Genomic DNA, 24,814 nt, shown 5'->3' on the forward strand with positions numbered 1-24,814 from the left:
AAACCATGGAAATGTCACACAAGCAATTTGAAAACTTGGCAGCTATGGTCATAATGAATATGCATTTCTCATAATGCTACAGCGGCCCAGCTTATTTTGTGTATGTGCACATGCCATGACGCTGTGTCACCGTTGATTTATGATGCATTAGTGCATGTGAGTGCGTATGCATACATATGCATTTTTTTAGACAGATATCAGAATAGGAAATAGCCATTTTTAGGTCTCGCCTACGCAGCGCGCATGCGCTGATTAGGAGGAGACCTTTAGGAATCGATTGCTTTTCTTGCCAAAAACGTGCATGCTTTGCATTGCTTTAAATGGCACCGCGTGCATGTTTGGTGATTCCCTTGCGAGAGCGAGATATAGAAACCATCTGTTTGTAATTAACTTTTTTTTAAATGGTGCCCCTGCTTGCTCCCCCAAGGGAAACAGGCGCAGGCCCCCTCTTCTCTCCCCTCCATCTGCTGCCTCCTCCTCTCCTCGTCAAACTTGTTTTGTTGGTTTCTGCTCATCTTGTTTACTGTTGATTCAACAGATGGAGAGTCGCTCTCTCGCCTACTTTCTAACATGGCTGGTCTCCTCCGGCTCGGAACTACAAACTGACAGCACCAGGTTGTTATGGTATACCTTTAACAGCCATCATAAAGTGGTAAATCTTGAACTATGGACAGCGCTATCTCAAAGAGATCTAAAACTATGCTGCAGAGAGGCATCCAATTGATATACCCTTACAGAAGCCGTAAAAAATATGGCAACGTGTAGCAATGAAGCATTTTTTCCTACTTTAACTGGAACGTCTATAAAGATCAATATTGTCTTTTGTAAAAGAAACTGACTAAAAACATACTGGCGGGTTTACTCGAAAAGCGCTTAATCCGTCAGTTTCCGTCTACTGTCTTCGGCCGCAAACAGCACTTTGAAGCAGTAATGTTGGAACTGTTAGTCCCTCTTCAGTGTCTATGTCTGACTGGCCCTCTGCTTCCTGGTTCTCACGCTGCATTTCTATGGACACCAGTGTCTCAGTAGACGCAGTGACGTTGCTCCGAACTGAATTGTAAGCAATCTTCTCGAAAACAGAGCTGCAGGAAGAGAAGGGTGCTATGCTGCAGAACCGTTAAGCAGACTGGCATCCTAGTCACCGCTTTCATATGCGACTGAGTTCTGTGCTCAGCTCGGTTTGCAGGTGGGCAATGTGCTGAATCAAGTTGAAATATGAATGGATTTTCTGCTTCTTGGGCTGAGTATGGAAGCGACGAGACGGAGGTGCTTGCTGCGGGTCTCGAACTACCCACCCATGGTCCCGGAGTGGGGCTGATATGTTGTCTGCGGGAGGAGGGTTGTGTTGCAGGGAATGCATGTTTTAGCAAGAGGATCCAGAAGAACATGGCACAGAAGGTCTAGATAGAGCTGGACAAGAGCATGAGGGCCCAGATTTACACTGCAGCTATTTGCGCAAAACCAGAGAGCTGCCACTAGACACTGAACGTACTGGTTGTCTAGCAGCCACCCAACACACTTCACAAGTACTACCAACAACCACTGCAGTTTAGCCTCCTTCTTCTAAAGCCCATCCCACAAACGGTACTCTGACTACCCCAGCAACACCGAACATCTACTGCCGGTGTCACTCCCATTTATTATTCTGCAACCAAAAACTGTTGTTCGTCATACTCTCTGTGTCCAAGTAACTACTACTTCCCGACTTATAGACAAATGCGGGAAACTGCATTGGTTTCCAACCCAAAGCCACCAAGTGCCGTTCACCGCACCAGCCTGTTCACAGTGCTAGCCAATAAGTAGTGGTTAATGGACATTCAGCGACTACAGCCCTTCCACAACTCAGTGATCAGTTAATGCATGCCTTTCAACCAATTTACAAGTGCCCAAGTCAGAACCAACATATATTACCCTACCTATAAACACACCTGCATCTGCTAACACTCGACCATGAACACAACACAACAATCAAATACTGCCCAGCCCACAACCAACAAGCAACGAGGAACTCTGCATAATGTACTTTATATATGCCTAAAAGATACATTTCATTCGGCAATGCAAACTTGTAATGGAATGTATAATGTGCTGCATGGCTAAACACTTATAAAGGTCCCAAAGGCGAGACCTATTGGCTATGCCAATGCTTGTTTTACTAGCAGCATCAAAAATTATTGACAAAGCCGATAGTTCTGCATTGGCAAAGTCAGAAGACGTGGCCTATTGGTTTTGACAATGCTTTATATCGTACTTTTACAACCCCTAGCGAGGTACCGAGCTCTTTAATACAGTTCAAACTGCAAAATATAATAATCTACAACAGAAATGGCAGGAAGTGGTTTGTTCAAGATGGGTCCCACAGCCTCAGTCGTGCATTATTGCCACTTACATTAGATATAACCACGCCCGCTCATTCCTCACGTAAACCCACTTCCCTTCGGTCCTTTCGTTATATAATTTATTTGCCTACATTGCATTATTTATCGGTCCCTGCGTCAGATGTCAACTCCTTAGGTATGGACGCTCCATTTATCATTCGAAATCAATTGGGTTAACCACCTTAACTGTCGTAATGCATCACCGGTTCCCAAATAATATCCTTTTCCCGCGGTTTCTTACATTATTTTAGTCTCTCGAGCCTGGTGTGTTACATCTTGCTTACGCAGAGTTGGGGCGTCTGGTCACTGCGCATGCGCGTTTGACGAGCATATGCACTTCCGGGTGAAGAGAAGCTAAGTACTTCATGGTTGCAGTGTTTGGAACTAAAACCGGATTCCTAGCGCGTCTAAGGAATGACCTGAACTGAAGAGACTCGCGTGAAGGCAACCTGGTTGCTCGAAGTGATGGATAGAGCCTTCTATTGGATAGGGGCAGTGTCTTGTAATCTTACGACGGAGATAATTCCTGAATCACAATACGTACTTCGAGGCAACGGTCGCATTTGATACAGTAGATATATCTGCAATTTAGAACGAGGTCGGTTACTCGGTCGTCGGATTATGTAGAGGGGTGAGAAAACACTAGTACCACTGGCATATATAGAGGTGCAGTCTTAGCTAAATGACACTTTGTATTGGGGACGCTCAGTAACTTCGGAATGGACTACCACACTTACATTAGCAAGGAGCCGTGTACGCCTTAGAAATGTTTGGGTAGCCATGTGGACCGAAGTGGCCCTTAACTCTGATTGGGTGATACGTTTTGATGACTTACCGGAAACATCTTTTCTGTTTCCAGGTACACCGTGCGTGCTGGGATGGTAGGCGTGGCCACCTCTGTATCTTCGTTTCCGTGGTAACGGTGCGCAGCATTCACCTCGTTACTTCAGTGCTGGCAAGCGCGGGGAGCCATGGGAGGTGTAGTCTTCACAGGCCATGGAGCAGCTGCATCGCGCCTGCGCAGTACTTGATGTTCGGTGGCGGCTATAGACGGTTTTACTCGGGCTCTATTGTTCTGAGAGGCGGGAGCGGGGACCCAGCAGAACCACCCCCCTTCTTCAGTCCCATCGAACCGGACCCAGTCACCGCTGCCCGGCCCGGGCCCAGCACCGACGCCGAAAATTGCTCTCCAGGGGTGCGAGGCTGCGGGTAAGGGTCATGGAAGGGGAAAAGTAAATAGGAGAGGGGGCTCTGAGTTAATGTCCGAAAACGAGGGGTGAAAAGCGCATCCCAAAATGCAAGGGGTGGGGAGCCAAGCTGTAAAATGGGGGAGTAGTTGACCCCACTAATGGAAAAGGAGAGTCTCCCTCGTTTCCCCAAAATGACAATTGCATTGTAGGCTGGAGGGGTTCCCTTTCTTAAAACATGCCCCTCACCCCTAATGTATGTCAGTCATATTAGAGAGGGGTAGACTGTTCTTTTCTCAGGACCTCGCCCATACCATAGTTATAACAAGAGGCTCCTCGATCAGACATAAATCTTTGCTTTCCAGTAAGAGAGAGCCAATGTTGATGAACCGTCCTCCACCCACGAGAATATCAGTCACCGGGCAAACCAATAGAAGTAGATCAAGTTGACTATATAGTTACTTGCAAGCACAGCCCCCCACATTTCTACACCACATTCACAGGTGTAGTGTACTGCCACGCCCCCTACCTAAAGGGACATATAGTATAGTGACACACCACCCAATCACAGTGATCACATAATTCGAGTAAATCTGGGGTGTCTGCGAGACAATCTTTCTCCCCTTGTTAACCGCATCGACCTATGGCACATGAGCCCAACTCTGGTCAGTCATGCATTACTCCTAAACATTACCCCCGTCTCCCGCCTCACCTCAAGTCCCCACTCCTCCAACCAAATGTAACCAAGCGTTCTTCCTCAGTGGTATATGCGTCAGCGCTATACTTTCATAATTACAATACAAATTGTGTTTTTGAATACTGATACACAGCCTACTCTGTAAGTGACATCAAATAGACAGTCCCTTACTAAAGGGAAATCTATATTTCCGACACAGCACCTTTTTTTCCTCCGTATCTACAGAAGTGACAGTCCCGTCCCAGAAAACCTGGAATAAGGACATCGCTGCCCACAGGGAGGCCTTGAATACTGTAAGCAGATCTTGCCAAGGCAGACCCACGATATCGACACGCTGCTAGCCCAGTGACAGATATAAAATAAAGACCACCCATTCTATGAGAAGGAACTTGAGTACTGGCTTATCGCTGCTGATAGCCCTAGAACAATTGCACAGATCCTGCCCCAGGGAATACCCAGAATAATGATATAATGCTACCTTTACAGAGTCCAAGATTACTGGCTTAATGTTTTCCCAGAAGTAGTGGCACAGCTTCTGCCCAGAAGGAGACCTTGCATAGTAATAACCCCTCTTCCCAGAGATTTCAGTTATTAGCACACTTCCAGCCCCGCAATGGGCATCAAATACTGACCCCCTGCCCTACTCCAGAGACATCTATCAGAATATTGACACATCCCTTGCCCAGAGAGTGAAACCTAGAATACCGACTTGCAGTAGAGCATAACTGCCTTTCTAGAGAGAGTCCTACAATACTGACACACACCCTTCCCAGTGACATCCGTGATATGTTGACACATAACCCCATGATATCACCAAAGATGCACTTGACAATATCTTGAAAAACCTGAAGGAGATCCCAACGGTAGTCTCAGAATAGGAGACATCAAGCATCTGGAGACGCCATCCGGAGAGGTGGTGCGCCTGGGCCAAACGGTACCTGTGAGCATCTTCAAGAAGAATTGGGAATTCTGGACACCTCGTATGCATGGGCTGTTTAACAAATGCATGTCACTATTGGCCATCACGGATTCATGGAAATGCTCAGTCTTGCATCCAGTTAATAACAAGCATTTACAATGCAATGGTTTCGCCTTTTGAAAAGTTTGAGCTATTGGCATTGTAAATGACAAAATTTGTATTTATGTGTTGGTTTTGAAAACAGATAAATAAATGGCATTGTCATTTACAATGCCAATAGTTTAATCCCTGGCAAATGCCACACAAAACACATAGACACACACAGACCCACACAGACCCACACACACCAACAGAGCCCCCCCCCCCCACACACACACACACACACACACACACACACACACACACAGAGCACCACACACAGAGCCACACACGCACAGAGCCACACACACGCACAGAGCCACACACACGCACAGAGCCACACACACGCACAGAGCCACACACACACAGCCACACACACAGCCACACACACACAGAGCCACACAGACCCACACACACAACACACACAACACACACAGACCCACACACACACACAGACCCCCCCACACACACACACACACCCACACACACAGACACACACACACAGACCCAGACACACACAGACCCACACACACAGAGAGAGCCACACGCAGAGCCACACCCAGAGCCACACACACACCCACCCAGAGCCACACACCCACCTAGAGCCCCACACACCCACCTAGAGCCACACACACACCCAGAGCCACACACACACGCACCCAGAGCCACACACACCCACCCAAAGCCACACACACCCACCCAAAGCCAAAGACACACTCAGGAGAGCAAGCACATCGAGGGGGCAGGGAAGCAAGCACAGCGAGGGGGCAGGGAAGGGTCGGGCTTACTTGCTTCTATCTCTCTGAGCCATTACACGTTTAGTTGAAGTGTGTGGGGGGGGGGCGTTGCTGGCACTCCCTTGTTAGCAAATAACAAATTACACTACAGGATGTGGACTGGTCAGTTGATATATTTTGAAAACAAAGAAGGCTAGGTCCTTTTTTCACAGTTCCACTTGCCTGTAAAGGTGGCCTTTTCCAGGCCACCTGTAGCGTGACCTTTCTGGATAATATTTGCACCAAGTAGGTAAACTGGATAACTATATAACTCACAATCTTATATTATACTCTTCAAGGCACTGTATGCATCAGGGCGCTGGGTCCTCTCACAAGAGGTGTTAGACTCCGATCTTGACGTCAGTAGGAGGCAGGCTCCATGCGCTACATGCTCACACAAACTCACACGCACACGCACACACGCGCACACACACATCCACGCAAACAAAGACATGAACACACGCACAAACACCCCCTCCCCCCAAGGGACGCGTGCATGCACGTGCACACGGCATGCACGCAAATCAGTACTTGTGTGCAGTCAGGCGGTGCGCACGCCCCTCCCCCCCCCCCCCCTAAGAGCGTCGTCAAGTTGTCACACGCGATGTGCAGAGCCGGTAATATTATTACTGGTGTGATTATTCCCTTTTCTATTAGGATAGACGTGGTGATGGCGGGACAAGAGCAGATACGGGGGGCAAAAAAGTGGGGGCTGGGGGGCATGAAAACATGGCTTGCCGCTCACGGTGCTGTTTAGAAATCACCAGTCCGTTGTTCTTGTGGCCAGGGTGTAAATATGTGCCTCGATTGGGGGAGCCGCCTGTTGCCCCTATCCCCGAGGAGGGCGCATATGTGTGATGGGTGGTGGGGGCGGGGGGGAGGGGAGGAGGGGAGGATGAAGACTGTGGAGGGATGAAAAACGAATATTTGCACCAAGTAGGTAAACTGGATAAATATATAACTCACAATCTTATATTATACACTTCAAGGCACTGTATGCATCATGGCGCGGGCCGTGCAGGGCGCTGGGTCTGGGTCCTCTCACAAGAGGTGTTTAACTCGGACCTTGACGTCAGTAGTATGCAGGCTCCACGCGCTACATGCTCACACAAACTCACACGCACACTCACATCCACGCAAACAAAGACATGCACACACGCACAAACACCCCCTCCCCCCAAGGGACGCCTGCATGCCCTTGCACGCGGCATGCACGCACATCAGCACTTGTGCGCAGGCAGGCGGTGCGCACGCCTCTCCTCCCCCCCTAAGAGCCTCGTCAAGTTGTCACACGCGATGTGCGGAGCCGGTAATATTATTACTGGTGTGATTATTCCCTTTTCTATTAGGATACACTTTGTGATGGCGGACGAGAGCAGACACAGGGGCAGAAAAGTTGGGGCGGGGGGGGGGCAAGAAAACATGGCTTGCCGCTTACAGCGCTGTTTAGAAATCACCAGTCCGCAGTTCTTGTGGCCAGGGTGTAAATATGTGCCTCGACTGGGGGAGCCGCACATCGAATATGAAGGTTTTGAGGGTGTGGGCACACAGCGGAGGGGTCAAGGCAGGGATAGCAAAAGGCAGCAGAAGAGGGAGCTTCTAAGCAGATGGACAGACAGGAGTGGGGAGGGAGGGAGCAGGAGGGCAATCACGAAACTGAAAGAGATCGCTTTTAGGAACGAGCACAACTTCTTCCGGCGGAGATCAGGGCGAAATGGCATAACAAAAGTGCCGCCATTTTCTCGATTCGGGGCGTTTTTTTTTGCTAAACAACCGCCCACTGCCGCCTGACTCACGAAAATGGGCGGGATGAGTAAAATCGCCGGAAAGCCCACGAATCTGCTCGGGGAATGAGTGACGCATCTCTGTTCCAATGGCTAGCCTCCATTTATGGAGCTAGCCAATGGAACAGAGAGGCGGAACAAAGCCCCAGACTGTCTCAAAAGATTTCGCCTGCGCGAACGCTGCTGCGCAGCGGATCGCCAGGCGAAACCTAAAAAGGGAGACCACATCGACCAGCCTACTGATAGCCCTATTGGAATAGATGGTAAGGCCTTCGTTAAAGTGCTCTTCCATGAGCTGGAGGCCTGGATCAACGAGAATAACATTAGACTGGGTTCAGGCCAACTCTTCTACCATGGATAACATTATTGCTTTTGCCTACCTGGGTGACAAGGCAATTGAAACAACAATGACCCCCCCCCCGTTATGCCTGCTTTGTCAATTACAGTGGCGCATTTAACAGCATTGATCAAAACATCCTTTGGTCTAAACTCTCTAACTGGGGGATACCCAGGAAACTACTCACGACTCACAGCTCTGTATACGTATACATGGGTCTGAACTAAGATCACCTAGAATCACGTTAAAGCAAACATTTATACAAACCAGGAGCTAAAGCAGGGATGCGTTATATCTCCCACCATGTTTAATTTATATACTGCAGATTTAGATGTGGAACTGCTGAAAGGGAACATCTTCCTGCCCAAGTTAGGCGGTACTAGACTTCCCATTATGCAGTACACGGGCGACCTGGTTCTATTGGACCAAATTTAAATTGGGATGAAAGGAGCCCGGAACATATAACGATAAGAACGCTTTACACGCAAATGCCACAAAAACCAAGGTCCTTGTATTCGGTCAAAGCCCCAAGAAACATCAGCTGGACTGGCATCTGGGCTCACCAAGCATAAACACCACCAGCAAATACAACTACCTGGGTGTCTGGCTGTCAGATGCAGGCAGATTCACCATGCAGGCCAAGGCTCTGGCAGGCAAAACTGCAAATACAACGTATGCATTCAGCAAACTACATCATAAGTTACAAACCCATTCGGCTGAGGGGATTTGAAGAGTACTGTGGGTGAACTTGTTACCAACGATAATATATGGGCACTTGACTTTCCCGGGCATGCTCACTGAGCCACTAGAGCCCTGTCACACAGCAGCATATAGGAATATATTCAATATCCCAAAATCTGCCCAGCGCACATTGATGCGGCTGGAGTTCAATCTCGTGAAAATGGGTATGGAGTGTAAAAAAGATGTAATTAAGTATTCTCATCACCTGTCCAAAGCGGATCAAGAGTCCACGAGAGGTGCTCTGAATGTGTTCTTCCAGGACCAAAAGAGCAGCTGGCCAAGGTGTTTGGGCAGCTCCAGACTTCTATTGAACTGGTCTTCAATGGGCCTATTGGAACCACTCACAACAACGGGTCTCCTGAAAAGGACTGTAAACGTGCAAGGTAAGCACATATCAAGGGAGCAGGACATAGAACAAATCAGAAACATCCCGGGCACAGTGGGTCTCGCCATATCGCATGAAGTCACTTCTTGACAACCATATCTCAAGGCAGTTCAGCGCAGACAAGCCTAAAGAACATTTTGCTGACCAGGCTCCTAACTCTGCCGATACAGGAAAATAGGCCCCACTGGAAGAATATTCGAGCTGGCCATGGGCAATGCAGGTTGTACCAATTTCACTCTGAATCGCCAGCGTACATTGTTTGCTTCTGCCCTGAATTGCTCCCATCAGAGGCGACTCTACCTGAGAACAATTTATTTGCAAAACGGGATAAGGAGGCTCTGGCATACATCTACACTACAGCTGTCCCAGTGGACCTAGTTTAGAGTGGGAAGGTCTTCGCTGAGGTTGGAATGCGCCTGCATGGCATATGCCCCAGAGGGGGACAGACAATCAAAAACGCTCTGTGCTATTGTAGGAATACTCAAGTTAGCTATCATAACCCAGGTTAATCTTTTGTGAAAGTACATGGAAAGAGCTCACATATCATGGCACTGTGCACTTTATGTTCCACATGCTCACAATTCGTTTGACCATATGGTCTTCTCATGCGGAAGGAGTCCGAAATGACATTCCTTGAAAATTTGTGTTAGTACAAGGAAAGAGCTCACATACCTGGGCTATTTGCACTTTATAGTTCTGCATGCTCACAATGCTTCATACTATCTGGCCCTTGCACGTGGAAGAATTCCTCTTCAGGGAACCTTGAAGCTTATCGAAAGGCATGTTTACAAAGTGCTTTCTAATTAGCATGTGGCACTTTCGCGTCTAGTTCGTCAAACCATGTAGGTGCATGACCTAAAATGGTTGCATAATCTGGTTTTAGAATGTGAAAGAACTTTCCTGTAAGTGCACACTGCACTTTATTGTACTACAGTGCACCCTGCTCCAGCACGTGGAACTTCACTGAACAGTTTGTTAGTATTTGGTGATGTTAGCCTACAGAGCAGAGTATTTGGCTGTCTGTAGCATCCTTTATGCACTGTTGCTCTCAAAGCATCTTGGTTGGGCATTTTTTAGCGAGTAGTTATGCGTATTATGGCACTTTTCCACACACTGCTATGCACATAGTGGTGGGCCAGTTTTTACATGCTCCACCCTACCAAGCATTTTAAGTCTGTTTTATTATCTATTTTTAAACTTCTTGAAAGGCTTGTTTTAATACTTGTATCACTCCTCCTGCCTTGCCCTCTAGCGCCACTAGTTTGCACTGAAGTTACTTGGCTTAATTTCTTTTTATGGGCACATTTTACTGTCAAAGTTTCTATACTGCTTTTTAGTATATTTTTATTCTCCAATGTTTCGTAATGATTTTAAGGAATCACACAATAAAGATGACTAATATCACCATACACTCCTTTTCTAGAGGGGTATAATACCATCTTTTGACCAGAGAGACTTAACAGTGACAGAGCTTCAGCCCAAAGAGGAACCTAGAACCCTAACACTGTAATCCCAGAGAGATCTGGATTATGACACGTCATGGCCAGAGACAGATAACAAATATTAACACACCAACTACCCAAAGAGAGACTCCTTCTTTACAGCATCCTATCCTCCAGAATTTCTTGTCCCAATAAATCCAGAAAATGGAACCCCACTTATACTAAAGGCAGATCCACCCCCACCCCACGCCATAATTGCAATTCAGAGGTTGGCAGCAAACTTCACACTGCCACGTTTTTTTCCTGTAAATATCGGTACGTCAAACCTATTAATATTTGCTTGGTGGAAAAGATCCAGAAACTACTGTGAAATGTGGATTTTGGTTTATAAAGTACCCAAAAAACATTTTTGTGGGTAAAAATCTTAATTATAGTATTTATTGCACCTCATAAATAACAATTGTCAGGGTATTATGTTTTTTTAATTTTCTAAAATGCAATAAATAGTAATCCAATACTCTGGAACTCATTATCAGTCACTTCGAATTCTAAATTATGATTGATCTGGAGGAGTGCAGTATTTATCAAACGTCTAGGTCAAATGTAACCGGTGTAATAAATGGTCTAAATTACAAAGTTACCACACATCCCAGAATTAATCGGGGTAAGCACAATCCTGATTTATGACACCTAATAAACTGCGAGGATTAGATAAACAGTTTGAATGGAAAAAACCTGAATAAGTGAGAAGAAGAACCATATGTGCATAAATATTAATAACAAGCCTTTGCAATGCAATAGGTCTTGCATGTGCGAGATTGTGAACTATTGGCATTGTAAATGAAAAGGCCTTTTATTTATACGCTTAAAAAACCTGCAAACGGCATTTTTATTTACAATACCCATAGGTCATAGTTTTAAAAATGCGACACCTATTGCATTGCAAATGCTTGTTTTTACTGCACTAAAGAAGGATTCATTTTGTGGAAACATGTGGGTCATGGTTTTCTGCTTATAATAAATAGCCCAGATTTTTTGGCTAAATTTACTATGCCCTTTTTACAGTCCTTGAGGTCCCTTGGATTTTGAAGTCTGTTGTAGATGCTTTAGAAAATAAGGAGATGGAAAAGGTTTACAAAAGCAGCACACTATCCCACATTAAAGAAAAAACGCCTTTGAAGATATCACAAGGCTAGTAGGGTTGGGATTATCACTTAAATATTTGTAAAAAAAAAAAAGGAGGGGATGATTTCAACAATAATTCCATGCTGTATCATATTCATGATAGAAAATCAACGCATTTCACAAAACCAGACATAGCCTTTAATTCCTGATCCTTATCAGGGCTGTCTCCTTCCTGGAGCTCCCATAAAAAAACTTGCGAGCAGTGTTAACACTTATCGATAAACTCTGCTTAAGAATGGCACATGGCTTGCTTTCAAAGAGCAGTGAATAGAACACACATTGTACATTCACCTGATGGGAGTATTTTTAAAATAAACTAACAGGAAGGATTGCGGTTTCCCTTTTTAAGTACAAATGAGAAAGCTTAGAAAAAATGCATTTTATGTCAGTACATGGAATGCATTTTATTAGACCTGGCACCATTGGTGTGGGCCTCCCTCCCATTTTTGCTGTTGCCTCATGTATTTTTGCTGGTGTGTATGCTTTGGGCACTGTGCCACTGCTATTCAGTGCCACAGTGCAAGTGCTCCCTACTGTAAATTGATGTACTAATCAGTGGTTCCATGTTTGGCTATTTTGGTTTACTTGTCAGACCCTAGCCTAGTGCACTGAGTGTGCCAGGGCGTGTAATCCTAATGCTGCTGGTGGTTCTGCAGCACTGGTTGTGCCACCCACAGAAGCAGCCTTTTAAAATGTGTCTAAGGTCTGCCATTGCAGAGCCTGTGTGTAGTCTGGGCAAGTGCACCCACTTGCCAAACCCTAAACCTTCCATTTTCTTCATACCAGCCACCCCTATGGTAGGCCCAAGGGCAGGGTGCATTGTAAGTATAAGGTAGGACAAGCCCTGATGTTTGTGGCATGTCCTAATAGTGAATTTCAGCCATTTTCGTTTTTCACTATTGCAAGGCTACCTGTTTTTCATTGGCCAGAATGGGCTGTTAGAGTTATTACATTTTATAATCCTAACTGTCTCAGAGAGCATGGTAGAAATTCGAGTTTAGTATGCCTGAACTCAGAATAAAAAAATACATCTTTTAGTAAAGTTTACTGTAAAATTCTGTATATGGGCGTGGCCAAGATGGCGGAGTGAGCAGACGTTCTGCTCTCGAGCTCACGCTGACGATCTTCTCAGCACTGGCCCGCGGGCCGTCATAGCCACAATCGACCTACAGCCAGAGTCAGGAAGAGTCCCGGTACCGGGAAGTTTACCTACGGTGCGGGTGAAGACTGCACATGCTGAGGATCAAGCGCTGACCCTTCGGTGAGCTGACGGGACGCTGAGTCGGCAGGACAGCGATACGCCACTGGTGTGATGACAAGAGTCCACCGCGCCGAGACACAGACCCCCACGCTGCCCGGAGAGAGCAGGGATTCCCACAGACAGCTCCGGTGAGGCGGCTACAGCCGGAGCGGAGGGCCAGAGACGGCAGGAGCTTGTTGCGGTGCCGCAGAGGGTAGTGGTCCGCCATTTGTGGAGGAAGTGACCTGGGCCTCGGGCTTGCGGGACGGCGGTCGTGGGCCCAGGGACATCGCTGCACGCCCACCTGGGGCACACCCAGGGGCCCGGGGGGGCCCAGATACGGAGCCCGGTGGCAAGTGTCGCGGATGCCCTACGGTGAGACAGCGGCCAGACTAGCCTTCCTGCCCTGCGGACCGGGCCTGGAGGACTGCTAGTGACCGGAGAAAGACGAACAGCCAGCGCGGAGAGACACATGCCCCCACACCGCCTGGAGGCAGAGGTGACCCTCGCAGGGTGCACTGGAGAGACAGGTACCAGCAGCGAGGCAAGTGGGCGGCAGCGAGGCCCGGAGCGAGGCGGTTGCCATTTTGGGGGAGCAACGACCTGAGCCTGAGGCCAGCGCGGTGGTGACAGGGGCCGGAGACAGCGTGGCACTCTCCCCCGGGGGCCATCCTAGTGACCCGGTGGAGCCCAGGAGGGAACTTCTGCGGCTTCGTGTGAGAGAGGAGCTCACGGGCTGAAGCGGCTGCGAACAGGTCGGCCCCCCCACCCTCCTGCCTGGGCCTGGTGGGCAGTTGTAGCCCGGAGGGGGCACGGACTTCAGAATTCAGGACTCCCGGGAGAGAGCGGAATACAGGAGCTGCAGCTGGTATCTGAGGTGAGGCCGCCAGCTTGCTGCGGGGGGGGGGGGGGCGACCGGAACGGAAACTCTGTCCCAGAGGCTTGCAGGACCTGCGTGGGGGGCCCTGTGGGGATGCAGTCGTGGGCCTGATTCTACTGGCCTGGGTTGCACCGGAGGGGGCCCCACGCCCGAGGAGGGTCCAGGAGGGAGAGTCCTAGATCCGCCACTATGGGGCTGTGACACTGCTGTTGACGGGCTCGGGCACCCCCAGCAACTGATTCGGTGAGATCGTTCGGCCCCCTGCGGCTGGACACTGGCTCTGACTCACAGGCTCGTTCATCATGGTGGGTGCTACAACAGGATAGCGGGGATCTGCTGAGCTGCAGTACTAAAGGAGCAGTAGACACTGCCTGGGCCTGGCTTAGATAGCGGTTGGGACTCAATAGCTCAAAGAGATGCCCGACGCGCGGCCTCCGCTGTCTTCTGTCTGGGACACTAGCCGACCCCTGCTGAAAGGGAGACGAACGCAGTGACAGGGAAGGCCCTGTGCAACTCTCTTGGGTCCCGTCGAGGGGTGCTATGTCCTCCTCCAGGATTCGGAAATATAAGACCCTTAAAGACTCGTTTGCCAAAACTGAGGCCGGGCAAATGGCCTCGAACGCAGCTGCAGGAACTTCGGGCCCGAAGTCGGAAAAGGACGAGGGTGCTGAGCCCATCACCAAGGCGTTCTTCGAATCTATGTTCACTGCACTGAGGGACGACATCCACACGCTCAAACAGGAGTTCACGTCAGAGATCCGGGAGGTCAGGCGGGACGTGGAGAACATCGGAGGGAGGGTCGTTACTCTAGAAGGCAAGAGCGATGGGAGAGAGACAGAGATAGAGATCCTTCAACAGGAGCTCCTCAGAATACATGACCAACAAGTCGACCTCCAAGCCCACGTCGAGGACCTGGAAAACAGGTCCCGGCGCCATAATATACGCATCAGAGGAGTGAAGTTGGACGATGACTCGAAGGATCTTTTTGCGTATTCAAGGGAACTTTTCAATCACATCCTTGGTAGACCGCTGGAGACAGAGCTGCGGGTGGACCGGGCACACAGGGTGGGTCCTCCGAGGGCTCCATCGGCTCCGCCACTGGACATCTTAGTCTGCATCCAAAACTTTCGCACCAAAGAAGCTATCATCCAAAAAGCGCGTCAAATGCACCCCCTGAAGTTTTGGGATTACACACCGGTGCTCTATCAGGACCTGTCTGCTCTTACCCTGCAGAAGAGGAGAACCTTCAAGCCTATCACTATGCACCTCCAGCAACGCAATATCTCTTACAGCTAAGGCCATCCATTCAGACTGGTGTTTCGCATGGATGACAAACTCTACCAGCTACGCTCACTGTCCGAAGCCTGCAAGCTTTTGGGTGTGTAGCTACCAGAGACAGAAGGGGGAGATGAGAACTCCAAGGAAGAAGTTGATGATTCCAGACCCCGGTGGCGCCAACAGAGCCGCAGGCGCCGCCTCAGGAACCCCCGGCCCGCGGAAGTCATGGAGGGCCGAAGGTCGGCTCTGGAGGCCGTCTCCACAGAACTCCCTAGCACTCAGCCTGGTTGACTCTGAACTATACCCTAAACTGATTGGCTAATTTTTCTGAGGTTCGGGTCGTTGGCAGGAGGGGGGCACCTTTAATGTTGGTCACTTATCCCCACTACTATTTTCTCTGATCAACAACGGTTGATGGACTACATGTTTTATCCTTTAAATTTTTCAGACTGTTTTATAGTTTTGGAGTTGTTGGGGGATTAGGGGGGGGGGGAGTGTCTAGTGCTCCGTGTCCACCTTTCTTCTAGAATTAGCGTAGATCCACGTGCCTGTGGGACCCTCCATTGCCCAGCAGCCAGACACACTAGCGACGCCACACATAGCTCCCTGCATACAAATCTGACCCCGATGTTTGTTGGAAATGCCTGCTACCACTCTTAAGATTTTAACCCTCAATGTGAGGGGTCTTAACAATCCGGTGAAGCGCCGAGCAGTGCTGTCATGCTTGGAAAGCACGCAAGCAGACCTCTGCCTACTCCAAGAGAACCACTTGCTGGCGAGAGACTGCCACCGGCTACGGTCCCGCAGATTCCCCACTCAGTTCTTCTCCTCATGCTCTACTAAAACGGCAGGGGTGGCGATCTTGGTGGCACAGCGATTCAAGGGGGAGGTCCTGCATAAAGGAGCTGAGATTAAGGGTAGACTTTTGACCTACCGTTTCACCTTAGGCGGCCTGACATTTACTACAGGCTCCCTGTATGCCCCGAATGAAGGCCAAGAACTGTTCCTACACTCCGCACTCACTGAGGCCACAGCCACATCAGACCGCAATATCATTCTGGGGGGGCTACCTAAACCTAGTGTTTGGTAACATCCAGGATAGATCCTGCCAGCGCTCTCACCAGGAGGGTGCGCTCTCTCGACAGAGGGACTTGAGCGTCTGAATGACTTAGGACTACATGACCTTTGGCACAGTTTTCACCCCCTCGAGAGCAAATACTCTTCCTACTCCAATGCACACAAGGCATACGCACGACTGGACCATCTTCTGGTATCTGACCCAGTGCAAGCACTCACGACTACAGCTGAAATAGAAGTGGCATCATTGTCAGATCATGCCCCGGTACTCGCCACTCTCACCCTTCCACCCGCATCACGGCCCGCCAGGGTATGGCGTCTCAGGGATACTCTCTTACACAGGGCAGACGTAGTTAAGCACATACAAACCTCCATTGCTGATTACCTCTCTCCTAATGCGAATTCGGACACGACCCTCGCAACTCAATGGGCAGCTCTGAAGGCAGTAGTTAGGGGAGAGTTTATCGCCATATCGGCTGCCGACAATAGGGAGCGCCAGCGCAAAAGGGACGAGCTCACGCAACGGGTCCGGGAACTGGAGCAGATGCACCAGAGGACGGAAGCCCAGAGGGTGTGGCGACAGTTTAAAACGGTGCGCCATCAATTAGCAGCGCTTGGCCAGGACAGAGCGGAATTTGCAGCTCTGCAACTGCGACGAGCCTACGATACCGGGGGTGATAGATGCAGGCGCCTTTTAGCAAGCTAAAATGAGGGAGGCCCGTCAGCAGCAAGGAGTCAAGGAGATCACCCAACCGGACGGGACCAGCGTTTTGGAGGATGCTGCAATAGCGGAGACATTTTGCGAAAATTATTATTATTATTATTTTTTTTTTTATGCGACTCTTTACGCTGGGGCCTCGCTAGACTGAACTGAGGGAGTTGCCTTCTTAGACTCTGTTTCCCTGTTATCTCTGACCACGGCTCAGGCCGACCACCTAGACAGCAAAATCCAAACGGAGGAGGTTACAGCTGCTATATCTCGTCTTAAGCTAGCGAAAGCCCCCGGACGGTTTTCCCGCTATTTTTTACAAGACGTTTTGTACTGTACTTGCCCCACTCCTCACCCAGCTGTTTAACTCCTTCGCTGACCAGGGAGCGATACCGTGTGACCTCTTAGAGGCCTCCATAGCTGTAATCCCCAAACCCGGAAAGGATAGAACTAAATGCGGGGCATATCGCCCGATATCCCTCCTTAATGTAGACCTTAAACTGTATACAGCGATTCTTGCCACTCATCTTGGCCCTCATATGCCCGGTCTTATTGATCCGGATCAGGCGAGCTTTATCCCAGAACGCCAAACAATACCAAGCAGATTCTCCATCTCATTGAGAAAGCTACTAGGGTGCCCGGGGAATACATGATGTTCGCCATAGACACTGAAAAAGCATTCGACCACGTCCACTGGCCTTACTTGGAGCAGGTGCTGGAGAGGGTGGGTAAAGGGGAGAGGTTTCGTACTTTTGTTTTTAATTGTTACAAATTCCCCACTGCCACGGTCAGAGTGAATAGACACACCTCCTCTCGATTCCCCATTGAGAGGGGTACAAGACAGGGGCGTCCGTTGTCGCCCCTTTTATTTGCCCTCTACATGGAGCCTTTGGCTCAGAAAATACGACAAAACTTGGAGGTCACAGGGATCAAGTTTGGTGGATACGTCCATAAAATTAGCCTATATGCGGACGATGTGTTAATCTCACTAGCTAACCCGAGAAGCGCCCTCCTGGCGTGCCATCAGACTTGGATGCTTTTGCTCGCGTAGCTGGATTAAAAATGAATGCGGACAAGTCAATGGACCTAGACCTTTTGTTGACACAGTCTACTCAGGAATACCTGGAAGCCCTGCTTCCCATTCAGTGGGCGGCGGACACAATCCCATATCTGGGGATACAGCTGGCTCCATCCCTCCCTGCTGTGGTTACCACTAACTATGCCAACCTATGCAGGAAAATCCGCAGGGAAATTGGTCGAAGGAACACTATCTCCTCTCGTGGTTAGGCAAAATTACGGCGGTCAAAATGACTGTTTTACCCCAGATCCTTTTCCGCACCCTTCCTCTCCGACCGTCTGTCGGATGGATTCGGCAGACACAATTCGACCTAGCTCAGTTTATACCATGTGTAGTCGCCATAGGGGAGGTAGCTTTCATTCATCAAGGGGGTCTCAATGAGCTTGGAGCGTTTACGGCGAAACACAAGTCAACAGGATCCAGGACCCCAGCAAGTGAAGCATCCAGGTGCAAAGCTGCAACTAAAACAAAAGTAGTAATATGGAGAAAAAGACAAACTAATTACTTCCAACAATACAGAAAAAAGAGTCCTGCATGGTGTAGGCATTGGCTGGGTGCGTCATTACCCCAGTTACCGCCGGAGATCATCATAGAGGCATAACCCCCATGAGCGGGCATGTGTGTGTTAAAGATATTCCCGGCGATCACCTAAAGAGGTCATTGCTCGTCTGGGGAGTGGTTGATGGAAAAGGTGCCATGTTGCCAGTTGAGTCTGAGTTGAATATATTATTCTGTGAGGAGCTGGAGCTGATGGGTGGCCGGGCAGACTTCAGCGCCGACACTGAACGGATCGCTGCTATTTGGCCCGCCAGGGCCTGTTGTGGAGAGGGGGTTCCCCCAACTCTGTTTTGCGTAGCGAATCCTCGCTGTAGCATTCTAGTTGCGCCATAGGATCTTGGCAGGCTATGCCCCAGAGGTCACGCCTAGCAGAGTATGAAAAATGATGTTCCAACCATTCCAAAGCTCTTTCTGGGTTATCAAAAAAATTGGACCTTTGATTGTGCATTAGTTTAAGTTTGGCTGGGAATAAAAGACCATAAGTGAGGCTGGCCCTACATAGGTGTCTTTTTACTTCCTGAAAGGAGGCACACTTACACTGTACACCAATTGTGTAATCCGTGAATATGGAGATCCTCAAGTCATTGATGAGGATGGGTGCTTTTTCTCGAGCCACTTGTAGTAGCACATCCTGGTCACTGAACTTGAGGATTTTGGCTATGATAGGTCGTGCAGATGCCCTGGGAATGGGCTTCCTGGTAGGGACTCGGTGTGCCCTTTCGACGGTGAGCTTGTCAGAGAGACCAGTAGGAGCCACCTCCCTCCTGAGCCAGTCCTCGAAGTATTGTGCTGTGCTGTGCTGTGCTGGGACTCTCCGTTGCTTCAGGGAACCCAGGGTCCATATATTTTTTTGGCAGGACCTCCCTTTGGGATCTTCAGCTCATTCTTGGAGGTGCTTTACCAGTAGGCACTGTTGCAAAATCTGTACATTATGATCCTTGTTGCTTGGGGGTCGAGCGGCCAGTGTTTACTCGTTTTTTTTTATTCTGTCTGCAAACTTATGGTGGGCATCCTTTAGTAGGCTAATATCTGTGGTGATTACGCCCAGTTGCTGTGCAATGGTTGCTCGGGAATCACAAATTTCCTGAAGTAAACATCCAGTTTGTCCATGGGAAGTGTTGGTGACTCATTGCTATCACGCAGAGAGTGAGTCGGTGAGCATTCAGAGGGTGAGGAGACCAACTGATATTGGCGAGGAATGAAGACAAAGGAAATTGTGAACCCATGGGGATCCGCAGAGCATGTACTAGACAGGGGGAAGCGGTAATACACATCGCAGGTAATGCAGCGCAAGGGTTGACAACCATCAAGCTCAGCTGCACTTCCAAGTATCGCCTTGCACACTACTGTGCCAGACTTTGTTTCAGCCCTCCAGTCGGCGGTCAATAGGAGCCTCACTTCACACCAACAATTAGGTAGTTGTCGTGCTCGCCCATTAATGGCCTGCCGTGGTCCATGTGGGGAACCAGTGGGCTGCCCCTCAGCAACACACAGATCGTTTTGACAGTCAGCTGGCTCGCTCTCCCCTCCCCACCACAGGCGTCTTCAAATTATCTTGCCAGGTAGGGAAGGGTGTCTGTATTTATTGTAGTCTCATGCTGGAGGGACAGAGGGCACCAGGCAGGCAGCCAGAGCCCTCAGGATTTTCCTCCACCTCAGGCGCACCAAGGGCCTGCAAACACAACCTCAGGGCTGCTCCTCATCTGGAGTCGTGGCAGCTGGACAGTCGGGTAGGATGGTGGTCGCGTAACCTCAGTAGGCTCTCTTGAGGCAGCTGAGATGCTCTGCATGTTTTACTCAGACGTTTCGGCAGTGTGGCATCAATGGGGGGAATCTAGCCATCTGTCCAGGAGCTCAGCAGTCCACGTCGCTGCATCCTAGGCCGCTCCTCCACTTGATCTTCACAGCGGTCAGGTGCACCCACGGCCACAGGGAAGCCCAAGCGGGCAGTGATCCCCACCGAGCCCAGTCTTGGTTGTTATGCGGCCCCAGTAGCATGTCTCAGCCAGCAGCAGGGACAATGCATAGTAGATGTTGTCGTTTGCGCTCACCGGCTGCCGCCTCCGAGATCACATACGTGCCCGCCTCCCTGGCCTCACCTCTCTGTCTGCCATGTTGCCACTTGGCGAGGTGTAGGACTTTCAGTTTCTCTGGCTGTCATACTACCATCAAAATAAGCACCGGGAGCACCAGCTCACACCCAGGCATCACCCCGGGGCTGACTGTAAGCTGGTTGCTGCAGATATTCAGGTATAAAAGGAGGATATTCGGTCTGGGATGTAGAGCTTATGCAGCCACCATCTTGGGCTGTTAGCCACGCCCCCGGCTTTGATAAGTGCGTTGAACAATAAAGTCAGGCTTAGTACATTTGTCATAACTTTTCATAATAAGTTGATCTGAGCCATCTGACATAACTTTTCCCACTGAATCAATCAAGCCTACAGCCTTCATCATAAGCATGTCGCCATAACCAGATGAGGTATCTTGTATTGTATTTAAGCAGGCAACCATCAGGTACACTATCATTAAATTACAAATGTATATAAAATTGCACTTGACAACCCTCTGAAAAGGGCCTGATGAGGATTGTCACATTCAGACCCTCCAGGATTTCGCGATTTCGCGGTTTGCCGCGAAATCGGCACTTTTGTAAAAATGCCGCGATTTTTACAAAAGTGCCCGCGAAATCGGCACTTTTGTAGAAATCGCGCGGCATTTTTACAAAAGCCGCTATATCCTGGGGATTCTGACTAGACCGCACGAGAAGGAAGCCTCACAGTGAATCTAAAGAGATCCTTTCCTCCGTACAAACGGTAGGAACCAGGGCCGGTCCTAGGCATGGGCGGTATGGGCAGCTGCCCAGGGCCTCGCGTTCAGGGGGCCCTCTGCCGGCCCCGCAAGAGCACTCGCGCAGGCGGTAAGGCACTTAGAGGGGCCTCACATCTTCCCTTTCGCCCGGGGCCTCAGAAGGCCTAGGACCGGCTCTGGTAGGAACCATGACGGACCAGGGAAGCCTCCCAATAGGAAAACAGATAACAGCCCCCAAGCGGTAAGAGCACACTTTAATTTAAAAAGACAATACGTCATACACACAGAGTAAAGCACACGTTAAAAATAGAAATACTATGGTTGCGAGCAAACAGACAAATGCCACCTATGCAGCATGGGAGATAAACAGCAATCTGGACGGGTTTCCTGCAGACCAGGCGTGAAGCAATTTCAAAGCCTTCCAAGACATGAAATCTTAGTTCAAAAATGAAAGATGCGAGTTAAGCAAAGACACAACGCAAAGTAAATTTAGACGCGCTATAGCTAGCTGAGGAGGTTTTATAAATGTGTGACGCTGAGCTGTGGGCTGCCAGGTAATAAATACAATAAACGTACGGCTCGACTGTCGTGTATCCAGAGTGAGCTCCACTAACAAGCCTGGCGCTGAGAGTCGGTGATCACGCTTGGCCGAGGGAAGCCTCCTCCTTCCTAGGGCTTTAATCCCCCTCTGTCTACGTGTCTGGGTTGATGGTGATGAGGGCTTTGGGGCCCTGCGCGCACGGTGTGCTGAATGTAAATAAAGCAATGTCCTGCCCACAGTAAGACAAACGCAATAAAGAAAATAGTACTTAGAAGAAGTCTAACATGCACACAACCGTGAGCAGGTCTGATGCATAACCGATTAGGGCAAAGCCACTCATACACGGCTGGGGGCTGCTTGCTAGTAGGCGGCAGGCGGCTTTAGCAGTGCTTAAAATGCCCTGAGCATGCCAGTAAAGCAACCTTTTTCAGGTACAACCCTTATTTCTTGGGTCTGTCTTGGGGAATTCCATGCCTTTATGCTGGTCTTTCTATCCCCACACCACTTTTGTGACGTGGAAATGTGCCATACTGGTGAATTTTCCATTATCGTAAGTCCACTTTATGATTCGAACATTTCACACATCCAGATTCTGTGAATCATGAAATGGAAATTAGAATCACAGCCCAACATAAGCTTGGAGATGCAAAGTTTCTGCATCAAACCCTTCACTGGTGATTTGTGATACAATAGTCAAACCAAGTGAAGCTGTGTGACCTGCCTCATGCCCATTGTGCCTTTGCATTAATTCAGTTTGAATCACTGCTTCATTCCTCACATCACCCAGCTGATGGTTTCACATTCTGCAAGGGCTGCTATCTGCGGTGTACCTGGCTGAGGAAATAACAGGCAGAGAAAGATTTTTCACTACAGTGAAATACTTGTCAGCTGACTGCTCTAAATATACGTCACTTTGGATCAAGTTTATTTGAGCACAACATAGTTTCCAATTCGAAAGACAACTATTGCCCCATCTTATGATGTCAAGAAGAGGCGTGCTCAGCACTACAGAGGAGAATACAACACGCCTCTACAGTATGGTGAAGTATGGAAGCCACTGGTGATAGATGTATCATCGGCAAAAGTAGAAACCTGGGGCAGCAGCTAAAAGTCTTAGCTTGCCCGTTCGTAGCCCAGATACTGCCTTTGCAAGCTCAGATATGCTTTCTTTAGGTTCCGCTTCTTGCACTTCTATTCTTTAGCAGGAAACACCTGCCGCTCATAAAGTGCTGGGGGCTGCTTGTTGGTGGGCGGCAGACGCGCTGGATGCGTCGGTGGGGCCCTACAAAAAAAAACAAGCGTGCTGCGGGAGGGGAGGGAGGAGGGGGGCCTGTGTGATTCCCTTGCGGGAGAAAGCAGCAAGTTGTGATAATTGATAACATATGGCACCACTGCTCGCTCCTGCAAGGGAATTGCCAAACGTGCACGCGTTGCCAATGAAAAAAGAGGAGGGCTTTCAAGCTAAAATATACATTATATCATGCCTCGCAGAGCATGAGCACTGCCCCTAGGCTCGTAGGCTCGACCTAAAAAAGTTTATAGTACTGTTATAGTTAGGTGAAATGTTCGTTAATTTCAGTGAATTTCTGGTGTTTTATTTTTTTACGTAAAGTAATATTTAATTACCAGCCGGGAGTCTGGATGGAGGTTCTGCCCTGCGGCTAATCACCCGCATGCACCCAACCCCACGCAGTACGCAGCCAAAGTCCACAAAGCCGGGTCTGCTGCCAGGCCCTGTGGCCAACACCCTGCATGAAGCTAACCCAGCGCTGCCCACTGCCCTGGGCCCGAATGGGAACTGTGATGCTGTGCACAATGGGGGCAAGTGTGAGCGTGTTTGGGGGATGGTCAAAGGTGTGGCGGAAAAAAATTTATCTGTAACTTTTTTCGGTCTTTCACCTCCAGGTAACTACACATAAAAACGCACACGAAAGCCGTGTCCAGCCGCCCTCAGACTTTCAGGCAAGAAAAGGGTTAAGGATGTGCCAAACACTGGTACCGCAATGTGTCAAAAGGTGTGATAACTGCTACCAACCTATACTAAAGCAAATGGAGAATTGCATTTCCAAGGGATAACAGCCTTAACCTGTGGGCTGCTTCCTCTATTCTATATTCCAGGTTGCCTATTCAAAGTGGAATACTCTGCTAAAATGGTTTCCATTGATTTAAGGCTGAAAATGAATGATTATGAGTAAAATAAAGTGCCGCAAAAATGCCGCTAAATTTCAATATTTGTGCCGCTAAATTTCCATATTTGTGCCGCTAAATTTGCGAATCCATGCCGCTATATCCTGGGGGGTCTGCACATTGCACCCCTCTGAGAGGGTTAACCAAATATATCAAATGCAGACCTACTACATGTAGGGTTTATCAGAGTGGGAAACCAGCACCGTAATGTTTGCCTACTACAGTAATATATGAGGATCCTTATAATGTAATGTCTGTCTACAAGCTTTAAAACATTGTGATAACCACCCTTAACGGACCTATTTGTCACAAATATATACAAAATTGCAGTTAGCAAAATAATATACAACCTTACCTGAAGTGGCTTAACAAGGATGCTTAAAATAGCAATTTTCTTCCCCTAAGGTTGTCAGAGGAAGTAACCAAAACCGTTCACATGTATGAGTGATTGAGATTTCCTGTTACAAAACATCTGTTCAAAAGTTTAAC

The 24,814-nt window shown here is 48.9% G+C and overlaps 2 protein-coding genes across 9 annotated transcripts in view; one reads left to right on the forward strand and one right to left on the reverse strand.

The window, feature by feature from the left end:
• Positions 1–3,296, reverse strand: part of SNX11 (sorting nexin 11) — a 115,791-nt gene extending 112,495 nt beyond the window's left edge. Inside the window, exon 1 of one of the 4 annotated variants that reach the window (XM_086924269.1) lies at positions 3,214–3,296. The gene's annotated coding sequence lies outside the window, so the exon portion shown is untranslated. Of the gene's footprint in view, positions 1–2,559; positions 2,701–3,115; positions 3,136–3,213 lie in introns of those variants that run through there. The other 3 variants (XM_086924270.1, XM_086924267.1, XM_086924268.1) reach the window with 3 other exon arrangements.
• A 46-nt stretch (positions 3,297–3,342) lies between these two features.
• The window catches only part of CBX1 (chromobox 1), a 157,691-nt gene continuing 136,219 nt past the window's right edge, over positions 3,343–24,814 (forward strand). For 2 of the 5 annotated variants that reach the window (XM_086924271.1, XM_086924274.1), the window contains exon 1: positions 3,368–3,587. In XM_086924271.1, coding sequence (XP_086780397.1) covers positions 3,409–3,587 — 179 coding nt within the window. In that variant the 5' untranslated portion in view covers positions 3,368–3,408. Of the gene's footprint in view, positions 3,588–24,814 lie in introns of all 5 variants that reach the window. The other 3 variants (XM_086924272.1, XM_086924275.1, XM_086924273.1) reach the window with 3 other exon arrangements.

This window comes from Lissotriton vulgaris, chromosome 5 (genome assembly GCF_964263255.1).
Source record: "Lissotriton vulgaris chromosome 5, aLisVul1.2, whole genome shotgun sequence".
Lineage (NCBI taxonomy): Eukaryota > Metazoa > Chordata > Amphibia > Caudata > Salamandridae > Lissotriton > Lissotriton vulgaris.